The 23,227-nt window shown below is 38.7% G+C and overlaps 1 protein-coding gene across 10 annotated transcripts in view; it reads left to right on the forward strand.

Moving 5' to 3' along the window:
* DENND4C (DENN domain containing 4C) overlaps window positions 1-23,227 on the forward strand; it is a 127,943-nt gene that overhangs the window by 64,327 nt on the left and 40,389 nt on the right. For all 10 annotated transcript variants that reach the window (XM_051857424.3, XM_002708081.6, XM_089317616.1 and 7 more), the window contains 8 exons: window positions 1,675-1,775; window positions 2,449-2,667; window positions 9,953-10,098; window positions 13,247-13,282; window positions 13,367-13,497; window positions 15,262-15,394; window positions 19,072-19,278; window positions 22,302-22,430. In XM_051857424.3, coding sequence (XP_051713384.3) covers window positions 1,675-1,775; window positions 2,449-2,667; window positions 9,953-10,098; window positions 13,247-13,282; window positions 13,367-13,497; window positions 15,262-15,394; window positions 19,072-19,278; window positions 22,302-22,430 — 1,102 coding nt within the window. The remainder of the gene's footprint in view (window positions 1-1,674; window positions 1,776-2,448; window positions 2,668-9,952; window positions 10,099-13,246; window positions 13,283-13,366; window positions 13,498-15,261; window positions 15,395-19,071; window positions 19,279-22,301; window positions 22,431-23,227) is intronic.

Below are 23,227 nucleotides of genomic sequence, written 5' to 3' on the forward strand. Positions count from 1 at the left end.
CTTTTTTTCTCCCCCAAAGATTTATTTATTTGAAAGGGTTACCAAGAGAGGGAGAGACAGAGAGAAAGATCTTTGATCTGCTGATTTACTCCTCAAATAGTTGGGGAGTAATGGTTGGTGCTGGGTCATGCTGAAGCCAGGATTCCAGAATTCCAATTGAGTCTTCTATATGGGTGGCAGGCACTCAAGTACTTGAGTGCTTTCCCAGGTGCACTAGCAGGGAGCTGGTTTAGAAGTGGAGCAGCCAGGACTTGAACTGTTGCTCATATGGGATGCTGGCTTTGTAGCTGGTGGCTTAACCTTACTGTGCCACAATGTCAGCTTTATGTGCTTGTTTTTCAGTGCTTTATTCTCATAGGTTATATTGAATAATGATGTTGTCATTCATTTTATAAACACTATGAGGGTTGCATGAACTACATGTACTTTTTTTAAAGATTTATTTATTTATTTATTGGAGAGAGAGAGAGCTACATAGAGACAAACAGAGACAGAGAGAAAGGTCTTCCATCCGCTGGTTCACTCTCCAAATGGCCGCAATGGCTGAAGCCAAGTGGATCCAAAGCCAGGAGCCAGGAGCTTCTTCCGGGTCTCCCACACGAGAGCAGGGGCCCAAGCACTTGGGTCATCTTCCACTGTTTTCCGAAGCCATAAGCAGAGAGCTGGATCAGAAAAGGATCAGCTGGGACATGAGCTGTTTCCTGTATGGGAAGCTAGTGCCACACGTGGAGGCTTGGCCTACTCTACCACAGTGATGGCCCCAAACTACATGTATTTTTAATCCTTACTTAAATTCTAGTTTCTCAGGTTTTTTGAAGTATTTTGGTAACCGATGGGTAGTCAATTAGATTGGACACCATTTTTTTTTTTTAAAGATTTATTTATTTATCTGAAAGAGTTACACAGAAAGAGAAGGAGAGGCAGAGAGAGAGGTATTCCATCCACTAGTTCATTCCCCAATTGGCCACAACTGCCAGAGCTGGGCTGATCTGAAGCCAGAAGCCAGGAGCTTCTTCCAGGTCTCCCACATGGCTGGCAGGGGTCCAAGTGCTTGGGCCTTCTTATACTGCTTTCCCAGGCCATTGCAGAGAGCTGGATTGAAAGTGGAGCAGCTGGGACTTGAACTAGTGCCATATGGGATGCTGGCCCTGCAGGCAGTGGCTTTACCCATTGGACACTTTTAATATGTTCCTTATTCAGTGTTGAAAATCTGTGTTGGAGGAGCAGTCATGTGATGTAGTGGTTAAGCTGCTGTTTGGGACGCTTACATTATATATCAGAGTGCCAGTTACTTTACTTCCTACCCAGCTTCCTGCTAATGCATACCTTGAGAGGCTGCAGGTGAGGGTTCATGTCTGGGTCTGTGCTACTCATGTGGAAGATCTGTTTTCTTCTGTCTCTGGCTCTATCTCTGTTGTTGTCTGACTCTCTGCTTTTCAGATGAAATGAAAATAAGTAAAAGTTTAAAAGCAAAAAGAAAGTCTGTATTGGAGTGCTTTAGTGAGATGACTAAATCTCATGTCAATTGAAATGAAGATAACTTCTTTATAAACCTTTATTCATTGTTAACTGTATAAAGAACATCCATTCCATTTTCTGTTTCAGTTGGACATAAGAATTTTTTGTGAAAACATTTTAAATAACGTGTTTCATAATTATGTTCTTATTTAATAGATCAGATGAAAAGAAGAACATGAATTGGAAACAACTTCCCAAGAAGCCATGCAAAAATCTACTTAGCACATTAAAGAAGTTGTATCCTCAACTATCTTCAGGTAAATATAAGGGAAAGGCCGTATTTTTATTTTGTTTATTTTTTAAAATTAAAGATTTCTATTTATTTGAAAGGCAGAAAGAGAGAGAAAGAAAGATCTTTTGTCTGCTGTTCACTCCCCAAATGCCTACAAACAGCTGGTGCTGGGCCACACTGAAGCCAGGAGCCTGGAAATCAATCAAGGGTTCCCATGTTGGTTGCAGGGGACCCAAGTTTTAAGGCATTAACCGCTGCCTTCTAGGGTACACACCAGCAGGAAGCTGCAATCAGCCAGAGCTGAGACTCAAACTCATGTACTCTAAAATGGGATGTTGGTGTCCCAAAAAGCAGTTTACCCGCTGTGCCAAACGTGCCTGCCCTGAAAGGAATATTTTTGATGAAAGAGTATCTATGAGAAAATTCTTCTTAAACATAATTTTGCTCTACTTAAAAGGAGTTTTACAAAATTCTAATAATAATTTAGATATTGATGTTATTTCCTAATTTTTAACATAGTCTTGTACTTGACCCTCCTGCTAGCTCCTGTGAGTGATCTCTTTATGTTCATGAAAAGAGGAGTCTTCACGAAGTCATAGGCTTTAATTTTTTCCTTAATTATTATATATATTTATAGATAATAATATTATAGATATTAAATATTAATGCCTTTTATTGTTTTGGCTTCCTTTTTGCAGTTCACAGAAAAACTCAAGAAGGATCAGCAATTGAGATGACTCCAATAGAAGCAGATTTCTCCTGGCAAAAAAAGATGACTCAACTTGAAATGGAAATTCAAGAAGCATTTTTGCGCTTCATGGCATCTGTTTTAAAAGGATATAGATCATATCTCAGACCAATCACAGAAGCTCCTTCAAATAAAGCCACAGCTGCTGATTCATTGTTTGACCGACAGGGTAAGTAGCATTGAAAATATAATTGATTTTAGTTGAAGTGAAAACTGTTATATTTGGTATTGCTACAAAGAAATAGTCACTATGTAGATTATTAGAAATTAATATTAAAATATAATGAATTTCTGTGTATCTGTAATCTAGGTCCATGAATGAAATTTCTTTAATTTTTATATGCCTTTTTTTCTGAAGAAATCTGAAACTGGAGGAGTTTAATTAGGAAAAGTCAAAGATGTTGCTTCTATTTATGATTCTGTATAGTCAGCTATTTTAGTAAAACAAGCTGGTGATTTGCCTTTAAATGTTTCCTCAGTTTTGCATACGTAGGTCTTGGACTTACTTCCTCTTGGTTTTGAAATAATTCCTAAGAATTATGTTGTGGAATTAAGCCATCAGTTTTCAGACATTTTTGACAAATACAGATGTTTCAGGGAACATAATGCACTCATTCTTTATAATAGTGTTGATGTAGGAAGTAGAGAGAATTTTTTTTTATCTTCTTGGTTATCCAGCTACTCATCTAATGAGCACTTCAGAAGGTTTCTGGAAAAGGAAAACAGAAAATAGAAGTTTTCTTTTCATATAAGGAATTTTTTTTATTATATGCAAAAGGTATATTATGAAAAAATTATGTAAGGATTTCCAAAATTGTCACCAAATAAACTAAAATTTTCAATTCCATTTTCCTCAGGCTTTTTGAAGTACTTTTGTATATATTATTAGTAACTTTACAACTACACTAATATTCATTTTTGATGAAATTATTGTTTTTCTCTACTTTTACCCAGCAGTTATTTTAGTAAAAACCACAAAATTTATTTTCCCAGTTATCCTTTTGTTCTTTTCATTTCTGCTCTAGGATAACTTACCTCTCACATACTTAGCTACCTCTTACCAAGTCTGATTAGTTTTTTTTTTTTTTTTTTTTTTTTTTTTGACAGGCAGAGTGGACAGTGAGAGAGAGAGAGACAGAGAGAAAGGTCTTCCTTTGCCGTTGGTTCACCCTCCAATGGCCGCCGCGGCCGGCGCGCTGCGGCCGGCGCACCGCGCTGGTCCGATGGCAGGAGCCAGGAGCCAGGTGCTTATCCTGGTCTCCCATGGGGTGCAGGGCCCAAGCACCTGGGCCATCCTCCACTGCACTCCCTGGCCACAGCAGAGGACTGGCCTGGAAGAGGGGCAACCGGGACAGAATCCGGCGTCCCGACCGGGACTAGAACCCGGTGTGCCGGCGCCGCTAGGCGGAGGATTAGCCTAGTGAGCCGCGGCGCCGGCCTGATTAGTTATTATACAGAAATATAAAGAAATACAAAATCTGAGGCTGGTGTCAAGGCGCAGCAGGTTAAGCCACTACCCGTGATGCCCACAGGGAGTGCTCCTTCCACCTTCCCCTTCCTCTCTTTCTTTCCCCTTTTTCCACTCCCTTCCCTTGTCCTTCCCTATCACTCTGCTTTTCAAATGAATAAATAAATCTTTAAAAAATATATATAAAATCTATCTCTTTGAGTTCCTAAATGAAGAATGTCTTGAAATATTTTTCAGATAGAACAAGAAGACATTCCACACAATTAATAATTCAGAATTTTAAATTAATTAGTTAATTTGAGATATAAAGAGACAGAAAGATAGTGCTCCCATTTGTTGGTTCACTCTGCAGATACCTGCAGTGGCCAGGGCTGGGCTGGGGCCAGAGCTGGAGTGCAGTTCAGATTCCCCAGATGGATGGTAGGAAACCATTTACTTGAACCATCTCCACTATCTCTCAAGGTCTGTGTTAGCAGGAAGCTAGAGTCTGAAACCACAACCAGGAGTCAAATCCAGTACTCTAATGTGGCATATAGGCATCCTTAACTACTAGGCCAAATGCCTGCCCCAATTAAGAGTTTTTTTTTTTTTTTTTTTAAGATTGGTTTATTTATTTGAAAGGCAGAGTTAGATATCTTCTATTACTGGTTTACTACTCCCCAAATGGCTGCAACAGCTGGATCTGGGCCTATCCTAAGCCAGGAGCTTCTTCCAGGTCTCCCATGTGGGTGCAGGGACCCAAGTACTTGGGCTGTCTTCTGCTGCTTTCCTAGGTGCATTAGAAGGGAAGGCAGAGTGGACAGTGAGAGAGAGAGACAGAGAGACAGAGAGAAAGGTCTTCCTTTGCCGTTGGTTCACCCTCCAGTGGCCGCTGCGGCTTGTGCACCGCACCGATCCGATGGCAGGAGCCAGGTGCTTCTCCTGGTCTCCCATGGGGTGCAGTGCCCAAGCACTTGGGCCATCCTCCACTGCCTTCCTTGGCCACAGCAGAGAGCTGGCCTGGCAGAGGGGCAACCGAGACAGAATCCGGCACCCCGACCGGGACTAGAACCCGGTGTGCCGGTGCCGCAAGGCGGAGGATTAGCCTATTGAGCCGCGGCGCTGGCCAAAGCCTTTCTTTAAATCTGTTTCTCCTTAGTCTAAGGGTACTTTATATTGTGAATATTAAATGAGTAAATGCATGGGCAGCAGCTAGAAAAAGTACTTTAAAATACTCATGATAGGTTACTGTTATTAGTGCTAATAACAAACTGAAAGAAACCTCAAGAACAGAAACTCAACATTTTTTGCTTTAACAGAGTACCAGAGACTGACTTAAACAATGAAGTTCCTTAAAATTTTGGAGACTAAATTGAGAACAGGGTGTTGGTAGCAAGGTAGCAGGGTTGGTTTTTCTGAGGCTATCCTGATTGCTTATCTTCTTCCCTCTGTGTTTGTCTTTTGTCTAAATTTCCTCTTATTACACACCAGCCATTTTGTATTAGTGCACATCCTAATTAGCTATTTCAGTTTAGTTACCCCTTAAGACTCCTTCTTCCAAATATAATTATATTCTGAAGCATACATAAACAGACTTCTTACTAGCTAGTGATTAGGACTTTATGAATTTTTGGAGGGCATAATTCCTTCAAAAAATTGTGTTTGTGAAAAATGAGAAATGATACAATTTGACCAGAATAATGAACTTTAGAGGTGTTGTGGAAGATAAGTCTGAAAGTAACATTAAGGCTAAGATTGTGAGTAGTCTTCAATGTCTAAGAATGTGGACTTTTCCTGATGGGCAATAGTGGGTCATTAAATTTATATTCATATTCTCTGTCTGCCTCTATACCTCCTTCCCTTTTTTTTTTTCAATAAGAGGGTGACATTACAGAGGGACTTCAGAATGATAGATATTAACTCAGTTTCAGATGCCTGAGGTTTTTGTTGTAACCAGTACTGCATTTGGTCTAATAGGGGATACAGCATTTGTTCAGAAAGAGAGTATTGGTTATGGTCAAAGTGTTGGCTGGGTCAGGGAAATGTTTCCTGAAGAAGTAATAATTAAGCTTGGGCCTAAAAAATGAATAAGAATTATCTAGGAGTTTTGGTTGAATTTTTTACTAAGGATACTCAACATAAACAAAAAGCTAGAATTATGTGGTATACCCTCACGTAGCCTTCTTCGAATTTAAGCTTTTTTGTTGTAGTTCACTCATCTTTCTTTTTCTTCAAAAAAGCCTTTTCAACCTCACCCTAAATAGGATAACATAGTCTGTATGAACTGTTATTTTTCCTTTAGAATGTCCTGGTTTTATGTATTGTTTTGACTGACTGTATACTTGTATCATTTAATGCATCTTATACCAACTATATTTCCTATAAAGTTTTGGTTGGATCAAGAGCTATACTGTCCAGTAGAAATATAATATGAACTATGTAAGTAATTTCATTTTCAAAAATAATTGAAAATTTTCTAGTTGCCACATAACAAGATCAGAAGAAATAGGGAGGGAATTCATTTAAAAAATATTTGCCTAATATGATAAATCAAAAATAGCATCTCAATATGTAATCAAATTGCTAAAAGTTACTAATAAAATATTTTACTTTTGTTATGCTAAGTCTTCTAAATCTGACATATCTATTTTATCCTGACAACATGTCTTATTTTAGATCTGTTACATTTAAAGTGCTGAATTGCCACATATTAGTGGTGGTTAATGAATTAAACAGTGCATATCTATAGGCTCAATTAAATTCAGGTTCAGTTCTTTTGACAAATGGTACCAAAACACCTGGTGTTTTCTATTTCCTATTACATTGTAAAGAAAACATGTTCACATTTTTCGGTACCAAAATAAACTTAATTCCATTTTCCAAGAACTTTACTTTTTTTTTTCCGATTATTTAAAAAAATCTTTGTTTATTTTTGTCCTTCAAAGGCGAGGAGAGAGAAAGAGAGGGAGAGAGAGAAAAAGATTGAGATCTTCCATCTGTTTGTTCACTCCTCAAATATCTAGACCAGCTGGGGCTAGGCCAGGCCACAGCCATGAACCTGGAACTCCATCCACGTCCCCCATGTGGGATGTCTGCATAGCTTTACCTGCTATGTCACAATGCCAGCCCCCTCAGCCTCTCTCATTACAATTTCCCCATCAGTATTTCATTTCACTCAATTTTTAGCAGCTTTTGCTGATCATTGCCTAGATTACAGAAGAAAAAAGATTTTTTGACTTTGTATTTGTAGGTAAGGATTTATTTCTATTTTATTTAAACATTTCATTACTAATTAATATCTCAAGGAGGTAAGAGTCAGGAATGATGATGGCATCTGCAATGTCCTGAGGCATCAAAGAAAGAAGAGCTAGAGAGGGGCCAGGGTTGTGCAGTGGGTTAAGCCACTGTCTGCCATGCTAGCATCCCATGTGAACACTGGTTCAAGTTCAGACTGCTGCACTTCTGATACAGCTTCCTACTAATGTACCTGGGAAAGCAGTGGAAGATTGTCCAAGTGCTTGGGCCCCTGCCACAGGCAGGGAAGGCCCAGATGAAGCTCCTGGCTTCAGCCTGACCCAGGCCTGGCCATTGCAGCCATTTGTGGAGTGAACCAGTAGATGGAAAATATGGCTTTCTCTCTCTCATTCTACCTTTCAATTAAATAAAATAAATCTTAAAAAACAAGGAAGGAAGGAAGGAAGGAAGGAGGAGGAGGGAAGGAGGGAGAGAGGGAGAAAGGGAGAGAGGGAGGGAGGGAGGGAGGGAAGGAAGGAAGGCTGGCTAGGGGAGAAATGTAGCTTAAATACCCTGCTTGAAATGGGGACGTTAGCCAGATTATACAGGATCAGTGTTTATCCTGAGAGTAATTGGAAGGCTTTGAAGGTTATTTTTGTATACAGTGGAATAAGGTATCTATTTTTAAAGAAATCACTCTTTGAATGTTTTTAGAAATGTGTCAGATTTCTATGCAGAGATTGCTTTGGAAGCATTGAGGATTTAAGGATGCATCCACTAATGAGGAAGTTAATGCTTTGATTGAAGAGATTAGTGGAGGGACAAAAAGATTACTGGTAATATGAATAGAAGGGTGAGTTTTAGGGGCTTGAATAGAACTTGGTAAGTGAATATGGAATGTAAGATACAGGTGGCTGTCAAGAGCACCTTTGAGGTTTCTGTAGTTAACAAACTGTTGGCTCTGCTTTTTATTGAGAAGTGAAACAGCAGAAAGAAAAGGAAGGATCTGACCATTTAAGGAAAGTTTTTTTTTTCTGGAGATGGAAAAGAGAGACTTGACTATACTAATGAAATGTAGCTAATAGAAGGGAATTATCCTGAGAACTCTAGAGGGAGGGTCTGGAGTCCAGGCTCATGTGGTGAGCTTGTCCTTAGATCGGAGGAAAGACATATCCATTGTGAAAATATCGAAAGACTAAACGATCGTTGGCAAAAATATGATTAGATTTTGTCATGAGACAGTGTAGGTAGTTCCAATTTAATGATTTTCATTTTCTTTGTAATATAACTAGAATCACTTGGGGGTTAGGAGTAAGGACATAGTAGGAGAGAATTTAAAAATTGAAACTAGTAAAAAAATTGTATAGAAGGAAAATAAGTTGATTACAAAAATGTACTAGGGTTACTGGTCAGGATTGAAGGTGTAGATATTTCTTGATCTGCCTAACTTTGAAAATATTTTCCTTCTTGTACATAGCCATCCTGGTGCAGACTTGGAGAACATAAGTAGTACATTTCTTCAGGTCTGGGTTATACTGGATGCATTTTACCAAAAAAGACAAAGTTGCACAGGGGTTGTGAGTTTGGCAAGAAAATAATTGAAATGATAAACAAAGACATGAAATCAATATTGGATAGGGAGAGAAGTGAAGACAGGAGGGTACAGGTAGAAAGTAAACAGGTCACTGATTGGAGATGTCCTGACACCCCCCCCCCCAAATATAAAAGGAACCCCAGAAAATCTAAAAGCTTGATGGAAGTAACTTAAGTAAGCAAACCAGATGGACAAGAGTAATGGCAAAGGTATTTTGAATGCTAGAAAGTAAGGTTCATGGAATGTGCCTATTGGTAAAGGCTGAGGATTAATGTGGGATAGACCTTAGGATGATTGGAAATTAAGAACCTAAGAGTTGTATCCTTTGTGCTTGTGGCCATGGAAGAACAAAGATATAGGAATTGGGGAAATAAAAGGACTTTGAACTAAATAGTTAAAGGAAAGTGTCCCTGAAGACAGTAAATGCCTGCAATTAGCAGAAGAAGTGGAATGCATGGATCTTAAATGTACAGAAATTTTTTTTAAAAAAAGATTTATTTATTTGACAATAGAGTTATGGGGGGAGGGGAGAGGAGAGAAGAGAGGAGAGGAGAGGAAAGGAGAAAGAGGAGGAGAGAGAGAGAGGGAAAGATACCCTCTAATCCGCTGGTTTACTCCCCAGTTAGTTGAAAGAGCTGTCCTGGGCCAGACCCAAGCCAGGAGCTTTTTTTTCAGGTCTCCTATGTGAGTAGCAGGGGCCCAAGCACTTGGGCCATCCTCCACTGCTTTTTCCAGGTTATTAGTCGGAAGCTGGATTGGAAGTGGAACAGCTGAGACTCAAACTGGCACCCGTATAGGATGCCGGGATGCCAGCATCCCAGGTGGTAGCTTTACCCGCCCTGCCACAATGCCAGCCCCAGACAGAAATTTTTATAAGGTAATAGAAGGAATAATGATCTGGTCACATTGCAAAGGAGGAACACAGTCATGGACATTGATGATTGGCTCAAGAGTGCACAGAGTATGAAAAAGTTCCTCCTAGGGGATTCAGACATTAATGAAAAGCTTAATGGTATAAGTTGTTTTAGTAGTTGATTGAAGCAGAAAGAACTATATATGATTAGTGAAAGCTTCTATAAACACAGATTAAGGTGAGTCTAATATGATTATAAATTTAAAATAATCTTTAATATCTGATTCCACTTCAAAATTTGAATTTAATTACAATTTTGTTTTCAGGATTTCTGAAAAGTCGAGATCGTGCCTATACAAAATTCTATACCCTTTTAACTAAAACACAGATTTTTATTCGTTTCATTGAAGAATGTAGTTTTGTAAGTGATAAAGATACTGGATTTGCATTTTTTGATGACTGCATAGAAAAGGTAAAAATTTATCATATATCACTGTTGAAAAAACAGCTTAGCTTATCTGTATAATCATCATTGTTAGCTCAGAGTAATTTGAAGAAGACAATATATGGTGGCTGTAGGTGTATGTTACAGATTTTGGCTTAATATTTAAGAATAATTTTCCTTTGTGGTATTTTTTTAAATTGGGGCACATGGTTTTATTTAGTTACTTTTATTTTCATTTATATAGTGGACTATGTCATTTTATTTAGTTATATCATTCATTTTTATTATATTTATTTTCATTTTATTTGAAAAGCAGAGAGACAGAGACACAGACAGTGATTTTCCATCCACTGTCCTTTTCTTAAATGCTCACAACAGCCAGGGCTGGGTCTAACAGAAGCCAAGAGCTGGAAACTCAGACTGGGTCTCCCATGTGGGTGGCAGGAACCCAGGGGCTTGAGCCAGCATTTGCTGCTTCCTAGGGTATACATTAGCAGGAAGCTGGTTGGGAAGTGGAGGAACTGGGACTAGAACCAGAATTGTTGATGTGGGATATGTGTCCCAAGTGACATTTTTTTTTTATTTGACAGGCAGAGTGGACAGTGAGAGAGAGAGACAGAGAGAAAGGTCTTCCTTTTTCCATTGGTTCACCCGCCAATGGCCGCTGCGGCCGGCGCACTGCGCTGATCCGAAGGCAGGAGCCAGGTGCTTCTCCTGGTCTCCCATGGGGTGCAGGGCCCAAGCACTGGAGCCATCCTCCACTGCACTCCCAGGCCACAGCAGAGAGCTGGACTGGAAGAGGAGCGACCGGGACAGAATCCGGCGCCCCGGCTGGGACTAGAACCTGGTGTACCGGCGCCATAGGTGGAGGATTAACCTAGTGAGCTGCGGTGCCAGCCCCCAAGGGACATTTTAACCACTGCACCATGTCTCCCTAGCCCCCATCACTGCCTGTGAGGATTCCTTTCTTTTTACCACATATAGCTAGTTTTTCTCTTTGAATCCCACTTTAGGTTTGTAACTAAGAACATTTCATTGAGCTTCCTAAACTCTTATTAGCATATGTTTTATTTAAATAAATAGGTAAGATTCAGTTTTATGATTTAGTTTTTTGCTTTTTTTTTTTTAAAGATTTATTTATTAGTTGAAAAGCAGAGTTACAGAGAAGCAAGGCAGAGAGTAAGGTCTTCCATCCGCTGGTTGGCTCCCCAAATGGTGGCAGTGCTGGAGCTGAGCCAATCCGAAGTGCTGCTTCCAGGCCTCGCATGTGGATGCAGAGGCCTAAGTACTTGGGCCATCCTTCTACTTTCCCAGGCCATAACAGAGAGCTGGTTCGGAAGTGGAGTAGCCAAACTCAAACTGGCACCCATAGGGGATGCTGGCACTGCAGGCGGAGGCTTTACCCTCTATGCCACAATGCCAGCCCTAAGATTTACTTTTTTTTTTTTTAACTTAGAATGTTTAGTTTTATAAGCAGTGGCATTCCTTTTTTTCTTTTGTTATAATGTCTTTCAAAATACTTTCGTTATTATACATTTTTTTATTTTGAGGATATTTGAAAATGTGTAAATTTTGAAGCTTTTCACAATCTTGCTCAGATATTTAATTTTTATTAAGGTTCTTGCTTACTCTATAAATTTGAGATTGTATTTAAAGAAGCCAGAGTATTAATGATACTTTGATTTTTTTTTTAATTTATTTGACAGAGAGAGAGAAAGGTCTTCCCTCTGTTGGTTCACCCCCCCAAATGGCAGCCATGGTCGGAGCTACGCCGATCCAAAGCTAGGAGCCAGGTGCTTCTTCTTGGTCTCCCTTGTGGGTGCAGGTGCACAAGCATTTGGGCCATCCCCCACTGCCTTCCCGGGGCACAGCAGAGAGCTGGACTGGAAGAGGAGCAGCTGGGACTAGAACCCGGTGCCCACATGGGATGCCAGCGCCACAGGTGGAGGATTAACCAAGTGAGCCTTGGTGCTGGCCCTGATACTTTGATTTTTATAGTCCTCTCCTGACTCTTATTCCTTAAAAGACTTGAATAATTTTCTCCCATTCTGTCAGTGTGATCTAAGACTCTAGGTGTATGATTAAAATCATTCAACATTTTCACTTATTTATAGAATTAATAATCCAACATTTCCCAATTACATGGAAAGTTTACGTAATGTCAGTCACTAATGTGAGATTTAATAATAGTATAATTTTTAATTTGAGAAATCAGATCCCCCCCCCCTTTTTTTTTTGACAGGCAGGGTGGACAGTGAGAGAGGGAGAGACAGAGAGAAAGGTCTTCCTTTGCCGTTGGTTCACCCTCCAATGGCTGCCGCGGCCAGCGCGCTGCGGCCGGTGCACCACGCTGATCCGAAGGCAGGAGCCAGGTACTTATCCTGGTCTCCCAAGGGGTGCAGGGCCCAAGCACTTGGGCCATCCTCCACTGCACTCCCAGGCCACAGCAGAGAGCTGGCCTGGAAGAGGGGCAACCGGGACAGAATCCGGCCCCCTGACCGGGACTAGAACCCGGTGTGCCTGCGCCGCAAGGCGGAGGATTAGCCTATTGAGCCATGGCGCCGGCCTCAGATTCCCCTTATAACTGGTCATCTTTTTTTAGTGAATAAGACTTATGAAAGAACTCATCAAAATAAATTATTTTTTGTCATAATAGCCTCAGGAGAAATCTCATGTTTTTGCCTTAGAGTATAGTATCTAAAAATACATTGCGGGGGACGGCAAAGTTAGCAGGTAAAGCTGAACCTGTGATGCCAGGTGTGGGCGCCAGTTCACGTCCCAGCTGCTCCACATCCAATCTAGCTCCCAGCTAATGGCCTGAGAAATGCAGTGTAAGAAGGCCGAAGTGTTTGGACCCTTGTGGGAGACCCCGGATGAAGCTCCTGGCTCCTGGTTTCTGGCTTCTGGCTTTTCGCTTCTCACTTTGGCCTGGCCTAGCCCTGGCTGTTGTGGCCATTTGGGGAGTAAACCAGTGGATGGAAAATCAGTCCCTCTCTCTCTTTGCTTCTCCCTCTCTGTAACTCTTTCAAAATAAATAAATAAATGGTAAATATTTATATATGTCTGAATCCATTGTGTATACTTTGGTATTGAAAAATGGTAGTTTTTTTAAAAATAAGAACTTACAATAAAAATTTGAACATGCTTTCACTAAGCATCTCGTTTGTTCTTCTAGTTGTTTCCTGATAAAGGCACAGAGAAAACAGATAAGGTATTTTTTTTCTTAGACATGTTTTAATTTCAGAATTAGATCTTGCTTATGTGCAAATTAATTGGAAAAAATCATTATTTTCAGAGTGATTTTGATTCAACAGAAGATACCAAATTAATAGAACTAGATGATTCACAGAAAAGTGAGCACACTGTGTTTGTAATGCCACCAGAGCCACCTCCTGATGATGGAAAGGACCTGTCAGCAAAGTACAGGTAGCAGGAATTTTTTAAAAGAGCTATTTGGCGCAACTTTGTGTGTGTGTGTGATTGGTAGTAGATAAGTATAGTTATCATTTGTTAAGATCATTTTCAATATTTAGTAAATTATTGGAGATGAATGTTTTAGGGAGAAATCATCAGGTATTGTAATGTAAAAATTGGATGGACTTATTGGAAGGCAGATGTTGGTCATTATTCCCCTAAATGTTTAGCCATTTAAAGAATAAATTTCTTGAAAAATTTCAGTTTTGAAGCAGAAAATATTCACTTCTTTCCCTCTCCCTTTGGGAGGTTATAGATATTAGCAACAGAAAAAACTTAAAGTAGAAGATTAGAAATCATCTTTTTAAGAATAGACTTAAAGAATAAGATTTAGATTGAGAATCTTTGAAGAAATTATAATTTTATTGTTTACCATTAACATAATAAATTTAAAAAATTAGAAATCTAACATTGTTTTCATGCCACTGCTATGTCACTTAAGAATTGTGTATATTTATGTATTGTTTGGTTGTATGTGTATATGTATTTTATTTATGAGTTCATCTTGTTGCATATTTTTTGTAATCTGTATTTGCTTTTAATGGTCTGAGCAGTTGTCCATGAGATTTAATATTTTTACACTTTAGCATTTTTAATGATGTTTATTATGATTTATTTGATTACTTTTGTGTGAATTTGTTTCCAATTCCTTGTCATCTATGTCTTTGTGGATATACACAGTTATTTTCTCAAGTATATTCCTGAGAGAATTCTTAAAAGTAAAATAAGTACCTTCCTAAAATAGGGAATTGGTACATAATCTTACCAAAATAGGTAACCCATGTATAATCTCACCAGAACTATGTAAGAATAAAGAGTATACATCTGGGATTGAGTGATTTGACTAAAAATTATTTTGGCTTTATATTATTGTAATTTTTTAAAAATTTTGCTTAATTACTCTAAGTTAGGATCCAAGAATTGAGAAACAACAAAGCATCAGACAGGGAAAGGCAGTATCTTCCAGAGAAAATAGGTAGATAAATTTATGAGTAGAAATTTGGAGTCAAATATATTAGGCTTTTCTGATAGTCAAAGAAATAACAAAGCAAAATGATGAGTACAAACATTTCTAGCTTTTTAGAATGAGGATAGGTTATGCTTTATGCTAGTTGTTAGAGGTTAGATAAGTACAATCTTCCTGGAAAGAATTTGGTAGTGATTATAATAATTCTAATTCTCTTAATAAATATTGATGTACCAACCTTTTTTATTGAGTGGGTATTCATTTTAAGAAAGTAGCAAAAGTATCCACAAAGATATACAATTGCAAAAACTAATATGTACAAGAATGAGGAATTGGTTAAATTATGATACATTCTTAGAATCAAAATAGAAGTTTTATTCTTTGAAATACCAATGCAAGGAAATTTTATGAAGAACGGCTTAAATTACTAAATATACTACTTTTTTTTTTTTTTTAAGAAAAATTATCATTGAACATGTACATTCTGTTGAAAGGGTTGTTAATTCCTGTGTTAACTAGAATATCAAGGTTTTCTGTTTTCCAGGGATTGGTTGGAAATAACAAGTAGTTTGGGGAGGAGCCAAAATTGCCATGTAGGTTGTCTGTTTTTTCTATGTGAAGATTTTGAAGACTATTTTAAAGAATATTGAGTGCTATTTGAGGTTTAGAAATATTTACCTAAATACTGGAATAATATGAAGAGTTAATGTATTTTAAATAAGCAACTCTATTTTTGCTTTTTATTTTAGTTACAAATACTTTCCAAGACTGGACCTTAAGCTTTTTGACAGACCACAGGAGTTGAAACTTTGTTTTAGTAGACACCCTACTGGGAATAGCATTACAAACAGTCCAGCTCTCATGGCTAAGAGAACTAAACAGGTCAGATATTCTTTTTCTAATATGTCTTAATTTAAAATGTAAAATATATGTATGAGATTGCAACTCATAGTAGTAGTATTGCCACAGCAACCATTTCAAGATGAGGTATGGTTGCTGTTGAATTAAATGAGATTTCCTACAGCCCAGCTTAATATGTAGAGACTGAACTTTTTGAATGCCTCTGTTTATGCTTTAAGAGAATTCTTGGGAATCAAATATACTTTTTAAAATCAACTTTATTGAGATAGAATTCACATGTGATGCAGTTTACCCTTTTAAATTATACAGTTCAATGGCTTTTACTATTTTCACAGCATTGTGCAAACCACCAATATGATTAATTTTAAAACATTTTCAGTGTCCCAGAAAGAAAACCTGTAATCTTTAGCTGTTAACTCCCAATTGCTCTATCCCCCACAGCTTTAGGTAATCAGTGATCTGTTTTTATCTCTACAGATTTGACTATTCTTGGCATTTCATATAAGTAGAATTATATAATAAATGTTCCTTTTTGACTGGCTTCTGTCACTTAGAACAATATTTTTAAAGATCATCCATGTTGTAGCATGTTAGTACTTCATTTGTTTACATTACTAAGTAATAAATATTCTATTGTATGGAAACACCAGTATTGATTTATTCATGATCATATAGATGGTTCCTATCTTTTGGCTGTTATGAATAATGCATCTATGAACATTTGTGTACAAGTGTTTGTGTGGATGTGTATTTTCATTTCTTTGGGGTATATACCTAGGGACAGAACTGCTGTGTCATTTGGCAACTCTGTTTTTAACTTTGAAGGAATATATATATCTTATTGCTAGGCTCTTTTCCAAAGTGGCTACACCATTTTATATTTCCACCAGCAGTGTATGAGGTTTTCAGTTTTCCATTACCCCTGTCATTTCTTGCTATTTGCCTATCTTCTTGAGTATAGCCTTCTAGTGGGCATTATGTCATATCTCATTGTAGTTCTGATTTTCCCTAGTGACTGATGTAAATATACTTTCTACCAAATACTCCATTCTAGGGAGTTAACTGAAGATAACCTAGGCATCTTTCTTTGTTCCTGTATGTGAATTAGGTATACAGAGCTAAGCTATGTCTAAGTATGAGTTAAAATCAAATATCTTTTATATACATTGACATTTTGGGTATTTTTAAGGCATGGAAAATATCAGAACGAAATTCTTAATTCAGATTTTACCATTCATTTCCTACAAGTCTAGAGGTATCCCTTATTTCTTACAGTTAATATCAATTTTGTCTGAAAGGAAAGCTAAAGAATTTTTTTTCTGTTACCAGCTTAATAAAGGCAAGTTTCTAAAATGAGAGAAGTTTGCTACTCAGCCTCTAAATATAATTTTCAGCAGCTTTCTTCCCTTCCCCCACCTCCAGGTGGGGAAGAAAAGGGACTTATGACCTTAGAAAAACAAGGGAATAGATCTTAAAATATATCTCAGGGACCGTGGAGATAAAGCCCAGAAATGAAATTAGTACCCTAAGACCTTTCATTTAGAGTGTATCCCAGCAGAGAAATCTATGCACAGAGTATACTAATGGCAAACTGACGTATCTGGAAGGCTCTGTAGTTTCTAGGAACATGTATTTTATTAAATAATACATTTTGTTAAAGCTCAGCCAGATGACTTTTTTCTTTTTTTAAAGATTGATTTAGTTATTTGAAAGTCAGAGTTAGAGAGGTAGGGGAGAGAGAGAGATTGATCTTCTATCCACTGATTCACTCCCCAGGGCTGAGTCAGGCTGAAGCCTGGAGAGCCAGGAGCTTCATCTGGGTCTCTCACATGGGTGGTAGGGGCCAAAGGGTTTGGGCCATCTGCTGCTGCTTTCCCCAGGCCATTAACAGAGAACTGGATTGGAAGTGAAGTGGCGAGGACTTGAACTGGCACCTTTATAGGATGTCAGCATCATCTAAAGTGGTGACTTTACCCACTACATCACTGTTGGCCCTTTTTTTCTTTAAAGATTTATTTATTTATTTGAAAGGTAGAGTTTCAGAGAGAAAGAGAAGTAGAGACAGAGAGAGATCTTCCATTTGCTGGTTCACTCCTCAGTGGTTCATTCCCCACATGTCTGCAACAACCAGGGCTGGGCCAGGCTGAAATTAGGAGCCAGGAGCTCCTTCCAGGTTTCCCACATGAGTGCAGGGGCCCAAGCATTTGGGCCATTCTCCGTTGCTTTCCCAGGTGCATTAGCAGGGAGCTGGATCAGAAATGCAGCAGCCGGGACTTGAACAAGTGCTCATATGAGATGCCGGCACTGCAAGACACACCTTTAACCCATTGAGCCACAGCACCAGCCCCAGATTTTTTTATTTAAAATGTTTATTTTATTTATTTTAAAGGCAAAGAGACAGACAGACTGACCAGGTGACCTACGGAGAGATTTCTCATCCACTAGTTCACTGCTCAAATGCAGCCAACAGCTGGAGCTGGGTCAGGCCACAGCTAGGAACCAGGAGTTTAATCCTGGTCTCACATGTGGGAGGCAAAGAGCCAACTATTTGAGCCGTCACATGTTCTTCCCAGAGTGCACATTAGTGAGAAGCTCGAGAAGCAGAGCTGGGACTCTACCAAGGGTCTCTAACCCAGGTGTCCCAAGTGGTACCCTAACTGTGCCAGTTGCCTGCCTCAGCAGATGATTTTTTTAAAGATTTACTTATTTATTTATTTTGAGACATAGATTTACAGAGAGGAAGAGACAGAGAGAGAGAGAGAGAGAGAGAGAGAGAGAGAGAGAAAAGAGATGGAGATGTTCCATCTACTGGTTCACTCCCCAGATAGCCACAATGGCTGGAGCTGGACCAATCTGAAGCCAGGACCAGAAGCTTCTTCTAGGTCTCCCATGTGGATGCAGGGAACCAAGCACTTGGGCCATCTTCCACTGCTTTCCCAGTCCATAGCAGAAAGATCAGCAGATGATTTTGATAGATAGTTTGTCTTCCACCTAAATCAGAGTTAAAAATAAAAAATAAAAAACATTACTATCAGCTCAGTAAATTGTAAAGTCTCTGATCTTCTAATCAATAATGGAATTAACAGAGATTGTAACATGGAAATTTTGGTAGGAAATAGTCTAGGAGATATGGAAAACCTTTTCTCTGCCAAGGACCATTTGGATATTTAAAGCATCATTTGTGGGCTTTATAAAGTTATCAACCTAAAAATTAGGCTGCTATAGATTTATTAAATTTCAAGTCCTATCTGTGATTGCCTTAGCAGAGTCAGAACAAATGATTTTGCAGGCCTTATATAGCCCGCAGCCTGGATGTTCCCCATCCTTAGGCATTGGAAACCTTAGCAGGGAAAAAGAGTGAAAAGAATATTGCTTTTCAAGAGTAGAATGGAAGAACCCATAAGCTATAAATGATTAAATTAGTGCCTTCTGTATGAAGGCTATCTTATTAGCCATTACTTTGTAAAATATGAATGATTGTTGCTGTTAAGGAATTTTTAGTCTGGAGATACATATGTTACTGTAAATGAATGTTCAGGGAAGCATGTGGCACTGAATAGTAAGCCATTCAAAAGAAGTACAACTGAGAAACACTTGATTTTAGGTTCAAAGTTTCTGTTTTTCTTTTTTCTTTTTCACTTCTTCCACTCTAATGAATTTTTGTACTTACCATAATATTTTATTTATTCTCTTCTTAGGAGATAAAAACAGCTCATAAATTGGCAAAGAGATGTTACACAAACCCTCCACAATGGGCTAAATGTCTGTTCAGTCATTGTTACAGTTTATGGTTTATTTGTCTCCCAGCCTATGTTAGAGTTTCTCATCCTAAGGTCAAAGCACTTCAACAGGCATATGATGTACTAATTAAGATGAGGAAAACAGACGTGGACCCACTGGATGAGGCAAGTATAACAGATTGAGTTATTATATATTATTATAAATCTTTACAAATTTTTTTTTTGGACAGGCAGAGTGGACAGTGAGAGAGAGAGAGAGACAGAGAGAAAGGTCTTCCCTTTTGCCGTTGGTTCACCCTCCAATGACCACCGCGGCTGGCACACTGTGGCCGGCGCACCGAGCTGATCCGATGGCAGGAGCCAGGTACTTATCCTGGTCTCCCATGGGGTGCAGGGCCCAAGCACTTGGGCCATCCTCCACTGCACTCCTGGGCCACAGCAGAGAGCTGGCCTGGAAGAGGGGCAACCGAGACAGAATCTGGCGCCCTGACCAGGATTAGAACTCAGTGTGCCAGCGCCGCAAGGCGGAGGATTAGCCTAGAGAGCCGCGGCGCCGGCTTACAATTGTTTTTAAATTTTATTTTAACTTCTATTTGAAAGAGAGACATAGAGAGAGATCTTCTATCCAATGATTCACTTCCCAAATGCCTGCAACTGTCAGGGCTGGCCAGGCCAAACCCAGGATCCCAGAACTCCATGTGAGTCTTCCATGTAGATGGGAGAGACCCAAGTACTTGAGCTATCACCTGCTACCTCCTAGGGTGTGCATTAGTAGAAAGCTGGATTGGAAGCAGAATAGCCAGGACTCAAACCAGGCACTCCAGTATGGGATGTGGGTGTCCCAAAGGTTGACAGCTTCTGCACCAAATACCCCATGCCATTATTATTAGAAATCTTATTTTTAAAAATATTTTAGGTCTCAGTTGCTTTAAGGTGTGCTCTTTATATATAACTATTTTAAGATTATCACTTTGGAATTAAGCAGAGACCTTACTTAAACCATATTGTTTACCCTTGGCAAACAGAAAATATTATTGAGTTCATTTTTTTAATATAACCTTAATAAGTAGTAGATAGAGAATAAGCTTTTAGTAAGTGGCTTTCCACTAAGAACCTGTGTTCTTTGTATGAAATACATAAAATGCTTGTGTTTCAGATAATTCATATGAAAATATAGCTCCTAGTTTCTCAACTTTGGAACCAGTCACATTTTGGACCATAGCTTTATTGTGGGTCTTGTGCAAAGAAGAATGTTTAGCAACATCCCTGGCCTCTAACTACCAGTCACCAATAGCACCTTCCCCTTCCCCTACAAGTGATGACAATCAAGTATCTCATTGCCAAATATCCCCTGGAGAAGAAAATTACCCTGGAGAACCAGTGATACAGATAATAATAGAACCTTCCTCATAAGGATAATTTGAAGGTTAAATTAGTTAAAAACACGTAAAATGCTGGCTCATAGTAAAAACATTAGACATTTTCATGCATGTACTGCATGAAAATGCTATACATTTCTTCTAAGCCTCAGTACCATCCTGAGGGGTAGGTTATGATATACAGTTAATTGTTGAAGAAACTTGGACACTTACTGATTTGCTCTTTTTCCTTTAAAAATTTATTTTTATTTCTCTTAAGATTTATTTTATTTATTTGAAAGAGTTATAGAGAGGCAGAACCAGAGAGAGAGGGAGGGAGGGAGGGAGGGAGGGAGAGAGAGAGAGAGAGAGGTCTTCTATCCGCTTGTTCACGCCCCAAGTGACTGCAACAGCCAGAGCTGAACTGATCTGAAGCCAGGAGCCAAGGAGCTTCTTCCTGGCTCCTATTTGGGTGCAGGGGCCCAAGGACTTGAGCCATCTTCTACTGCTCTCCCAGGTTCCAGCAGAGAGCTAGATTGGAAGTGGAGCAGCTGGGACTCAAACTGACGCCCTTATGGGATGCCAGCATTGTAGACTGAGGCTTTAACCCACTGTGCCACCAGCCTCTAAAAATTATTTTTTTTTGTTAAGATAATTGCAAGTGATGTTTAGAAACAGGTTGAAATTTACAATGAAAAGTCTTTGCTAATAATAATAGAGAGTGTTTAAATTTATTCTCATTCTTTTTAAAACATGAGTTTATAAATCCTGTTTGTTTTACAGGCATCCTAGAGGTGATATAGTTAGTTCCTTTGACATGGCATATAAAGCAGAGTGATTGGGAAGAGAGCTGTTATAATTGCATTTTATTTTATAAATTAATTTCTTCTCAAATTAGAGAGAAATAGTTATTACTGTGTATAGTCAATACTTGTACATTACTGTGTATAGACATGTACACATAGGCCTTTAATACTGATATTTTGCACTAGTGAATAGTTTTTTTTTTTTTAATATATTTCCATTTTATTTGAAGAGCAGAGAAAGACAGAGACAGATAGCCAGAGAGAGATCTTCCATCTGCTGATTCACTCCCCCAAATGCTTCCAACAGCCAGGATTGCTCCAGTCCAAACCCAAGAGCCGGGAACTCAACCCACATTGCCCTTGTGGATGGCAAGCACCCCAGTACTTGAGCCATTACCTGCTGTGTCTCAGGGCACACATTAGCAGAAAGCTGGGTTGGAAGCACAGTCAGTACCTGAACTGAACATTCTGACATGGGATGCTGGCATCCCAAGCAGTGTCTTAACTGCTGCTCCAAATATGTGCTCCATGGAATAGATTTTAAAAATAGTTTACTGGGTCCAGCATTGTGGCATAGCAGGTAATGCTGCTGCCTGCAGTGCCAGCATCCTGTATGGGTACCAGTTCATGTCCTGGCTGCTCCATTTCTGATCCAGCTGTCTGCTATGGCCTGGGAAAGCAGTGGAAGAATCCAAGTCCTTGAGGCCTTGTACCCACATGGGAGACCTGGAAGAGGCTCCTGGCTCCTGGCTTCAGATTGGCCCAGCTCCGGCCATTGTGGCCATTTGGGGAGTGAACCAGTGGATGGAAGCCCTCTCTCTCTGCCTCTGCCTCTGCCTCTCTGTAACTATCTTTCAAATAAATAAATAAACCTTAAAAAATAGTTTACTAAGATGTTCAAACCAGAGCAAAGGAGATAAAAGTGTTTAATAATGTTATAAAAATAATTAAGTAATTACACTATCTGTACAAAACTCTGGTAGGTTAATATGCTAACTACTGGTGTTTTGATTTTTTTTATTAGGTGTGCTATCGTGTAGTAATGCAGCTTTGTGGACTTTGGGGTCATCCTGTTTTAGCAGTGAGAGTCTTATTTGAAATGAAAACTGCTAAGATAAAGCCAAATGCTATTACTTATGGTTACTATAATAAGGTAAGTAGGATTACCTTAGATAATACAATTTTTCTACCTTTTATTATTTGGGAAATTTCTCTTAGGAGGGGAGACTTCAGGGTAGAGCTCTTTTTTTCCCTTATTGACAAATAAAAATTGTAGTTATTTGTTAGGTATAACAATAGCATGCTTTGAAATATAAGTATACATTCTGGAATTTCCTATCTAGCTAATTAACGTATGTGTTGCCTCACATACTTAACTATGTTTTGTGATGAGAACACTTAAAGTCTATGTTTTGTGATGAGAACACTTAAAGTCTACTCAGTGATTTTCAAAATAATACACAATTAACTATAATTACCATGTTGTACAAATTGATTTCTTGAATTTATTCCATCTACATAACTGAAATTTTGTACCATTTGACCAACATCTCCTCAAACCACATCCCCCCATCTCCAGAAGCCCCTGGTAGCTATTATTCTACTCTCTGCTTCTATGATTTCAGTTTTTTTAGATTCTACATATAAGTGAGATTATGTGGTATTTATTTGGTATTTATATTACTGCATCTGATTTCACTGAACATAAGGTCCTTCAGGCTTATTTAATATTATCACAAATTATAGGATTTTCTGATTTTTAAAGGCTGGATAATATTCCGTTATATATAAATATCACATTTTCTTTATCCATTCATCTGTTAATGTATACTTAGATTGGGTTGATTTTGTATCTTGGCTATCGGGAATACACTGCAGTGAAAATAAGAGTGCAGGTTTATCTTTGACATCCTGATTTTACTTCCTTTGGATATATTCCCAGAATTAGGA

Source organism: Oryctolagus cuniculus, chromosome 1 (assembly GCF_051225735.1).
Source record: "Oryctolagus cuniculus isolate XC-2025 breed Fujian yellow rabbit chromosome 1, ASM5122573v1, whole genome shotgun sequence".
NCBI lineage: Eukaryota > Metazoa > Chordata > Mammalia > Lagomorpha > Leporidae > Oryctolagus > Oryctolagus cuniculus.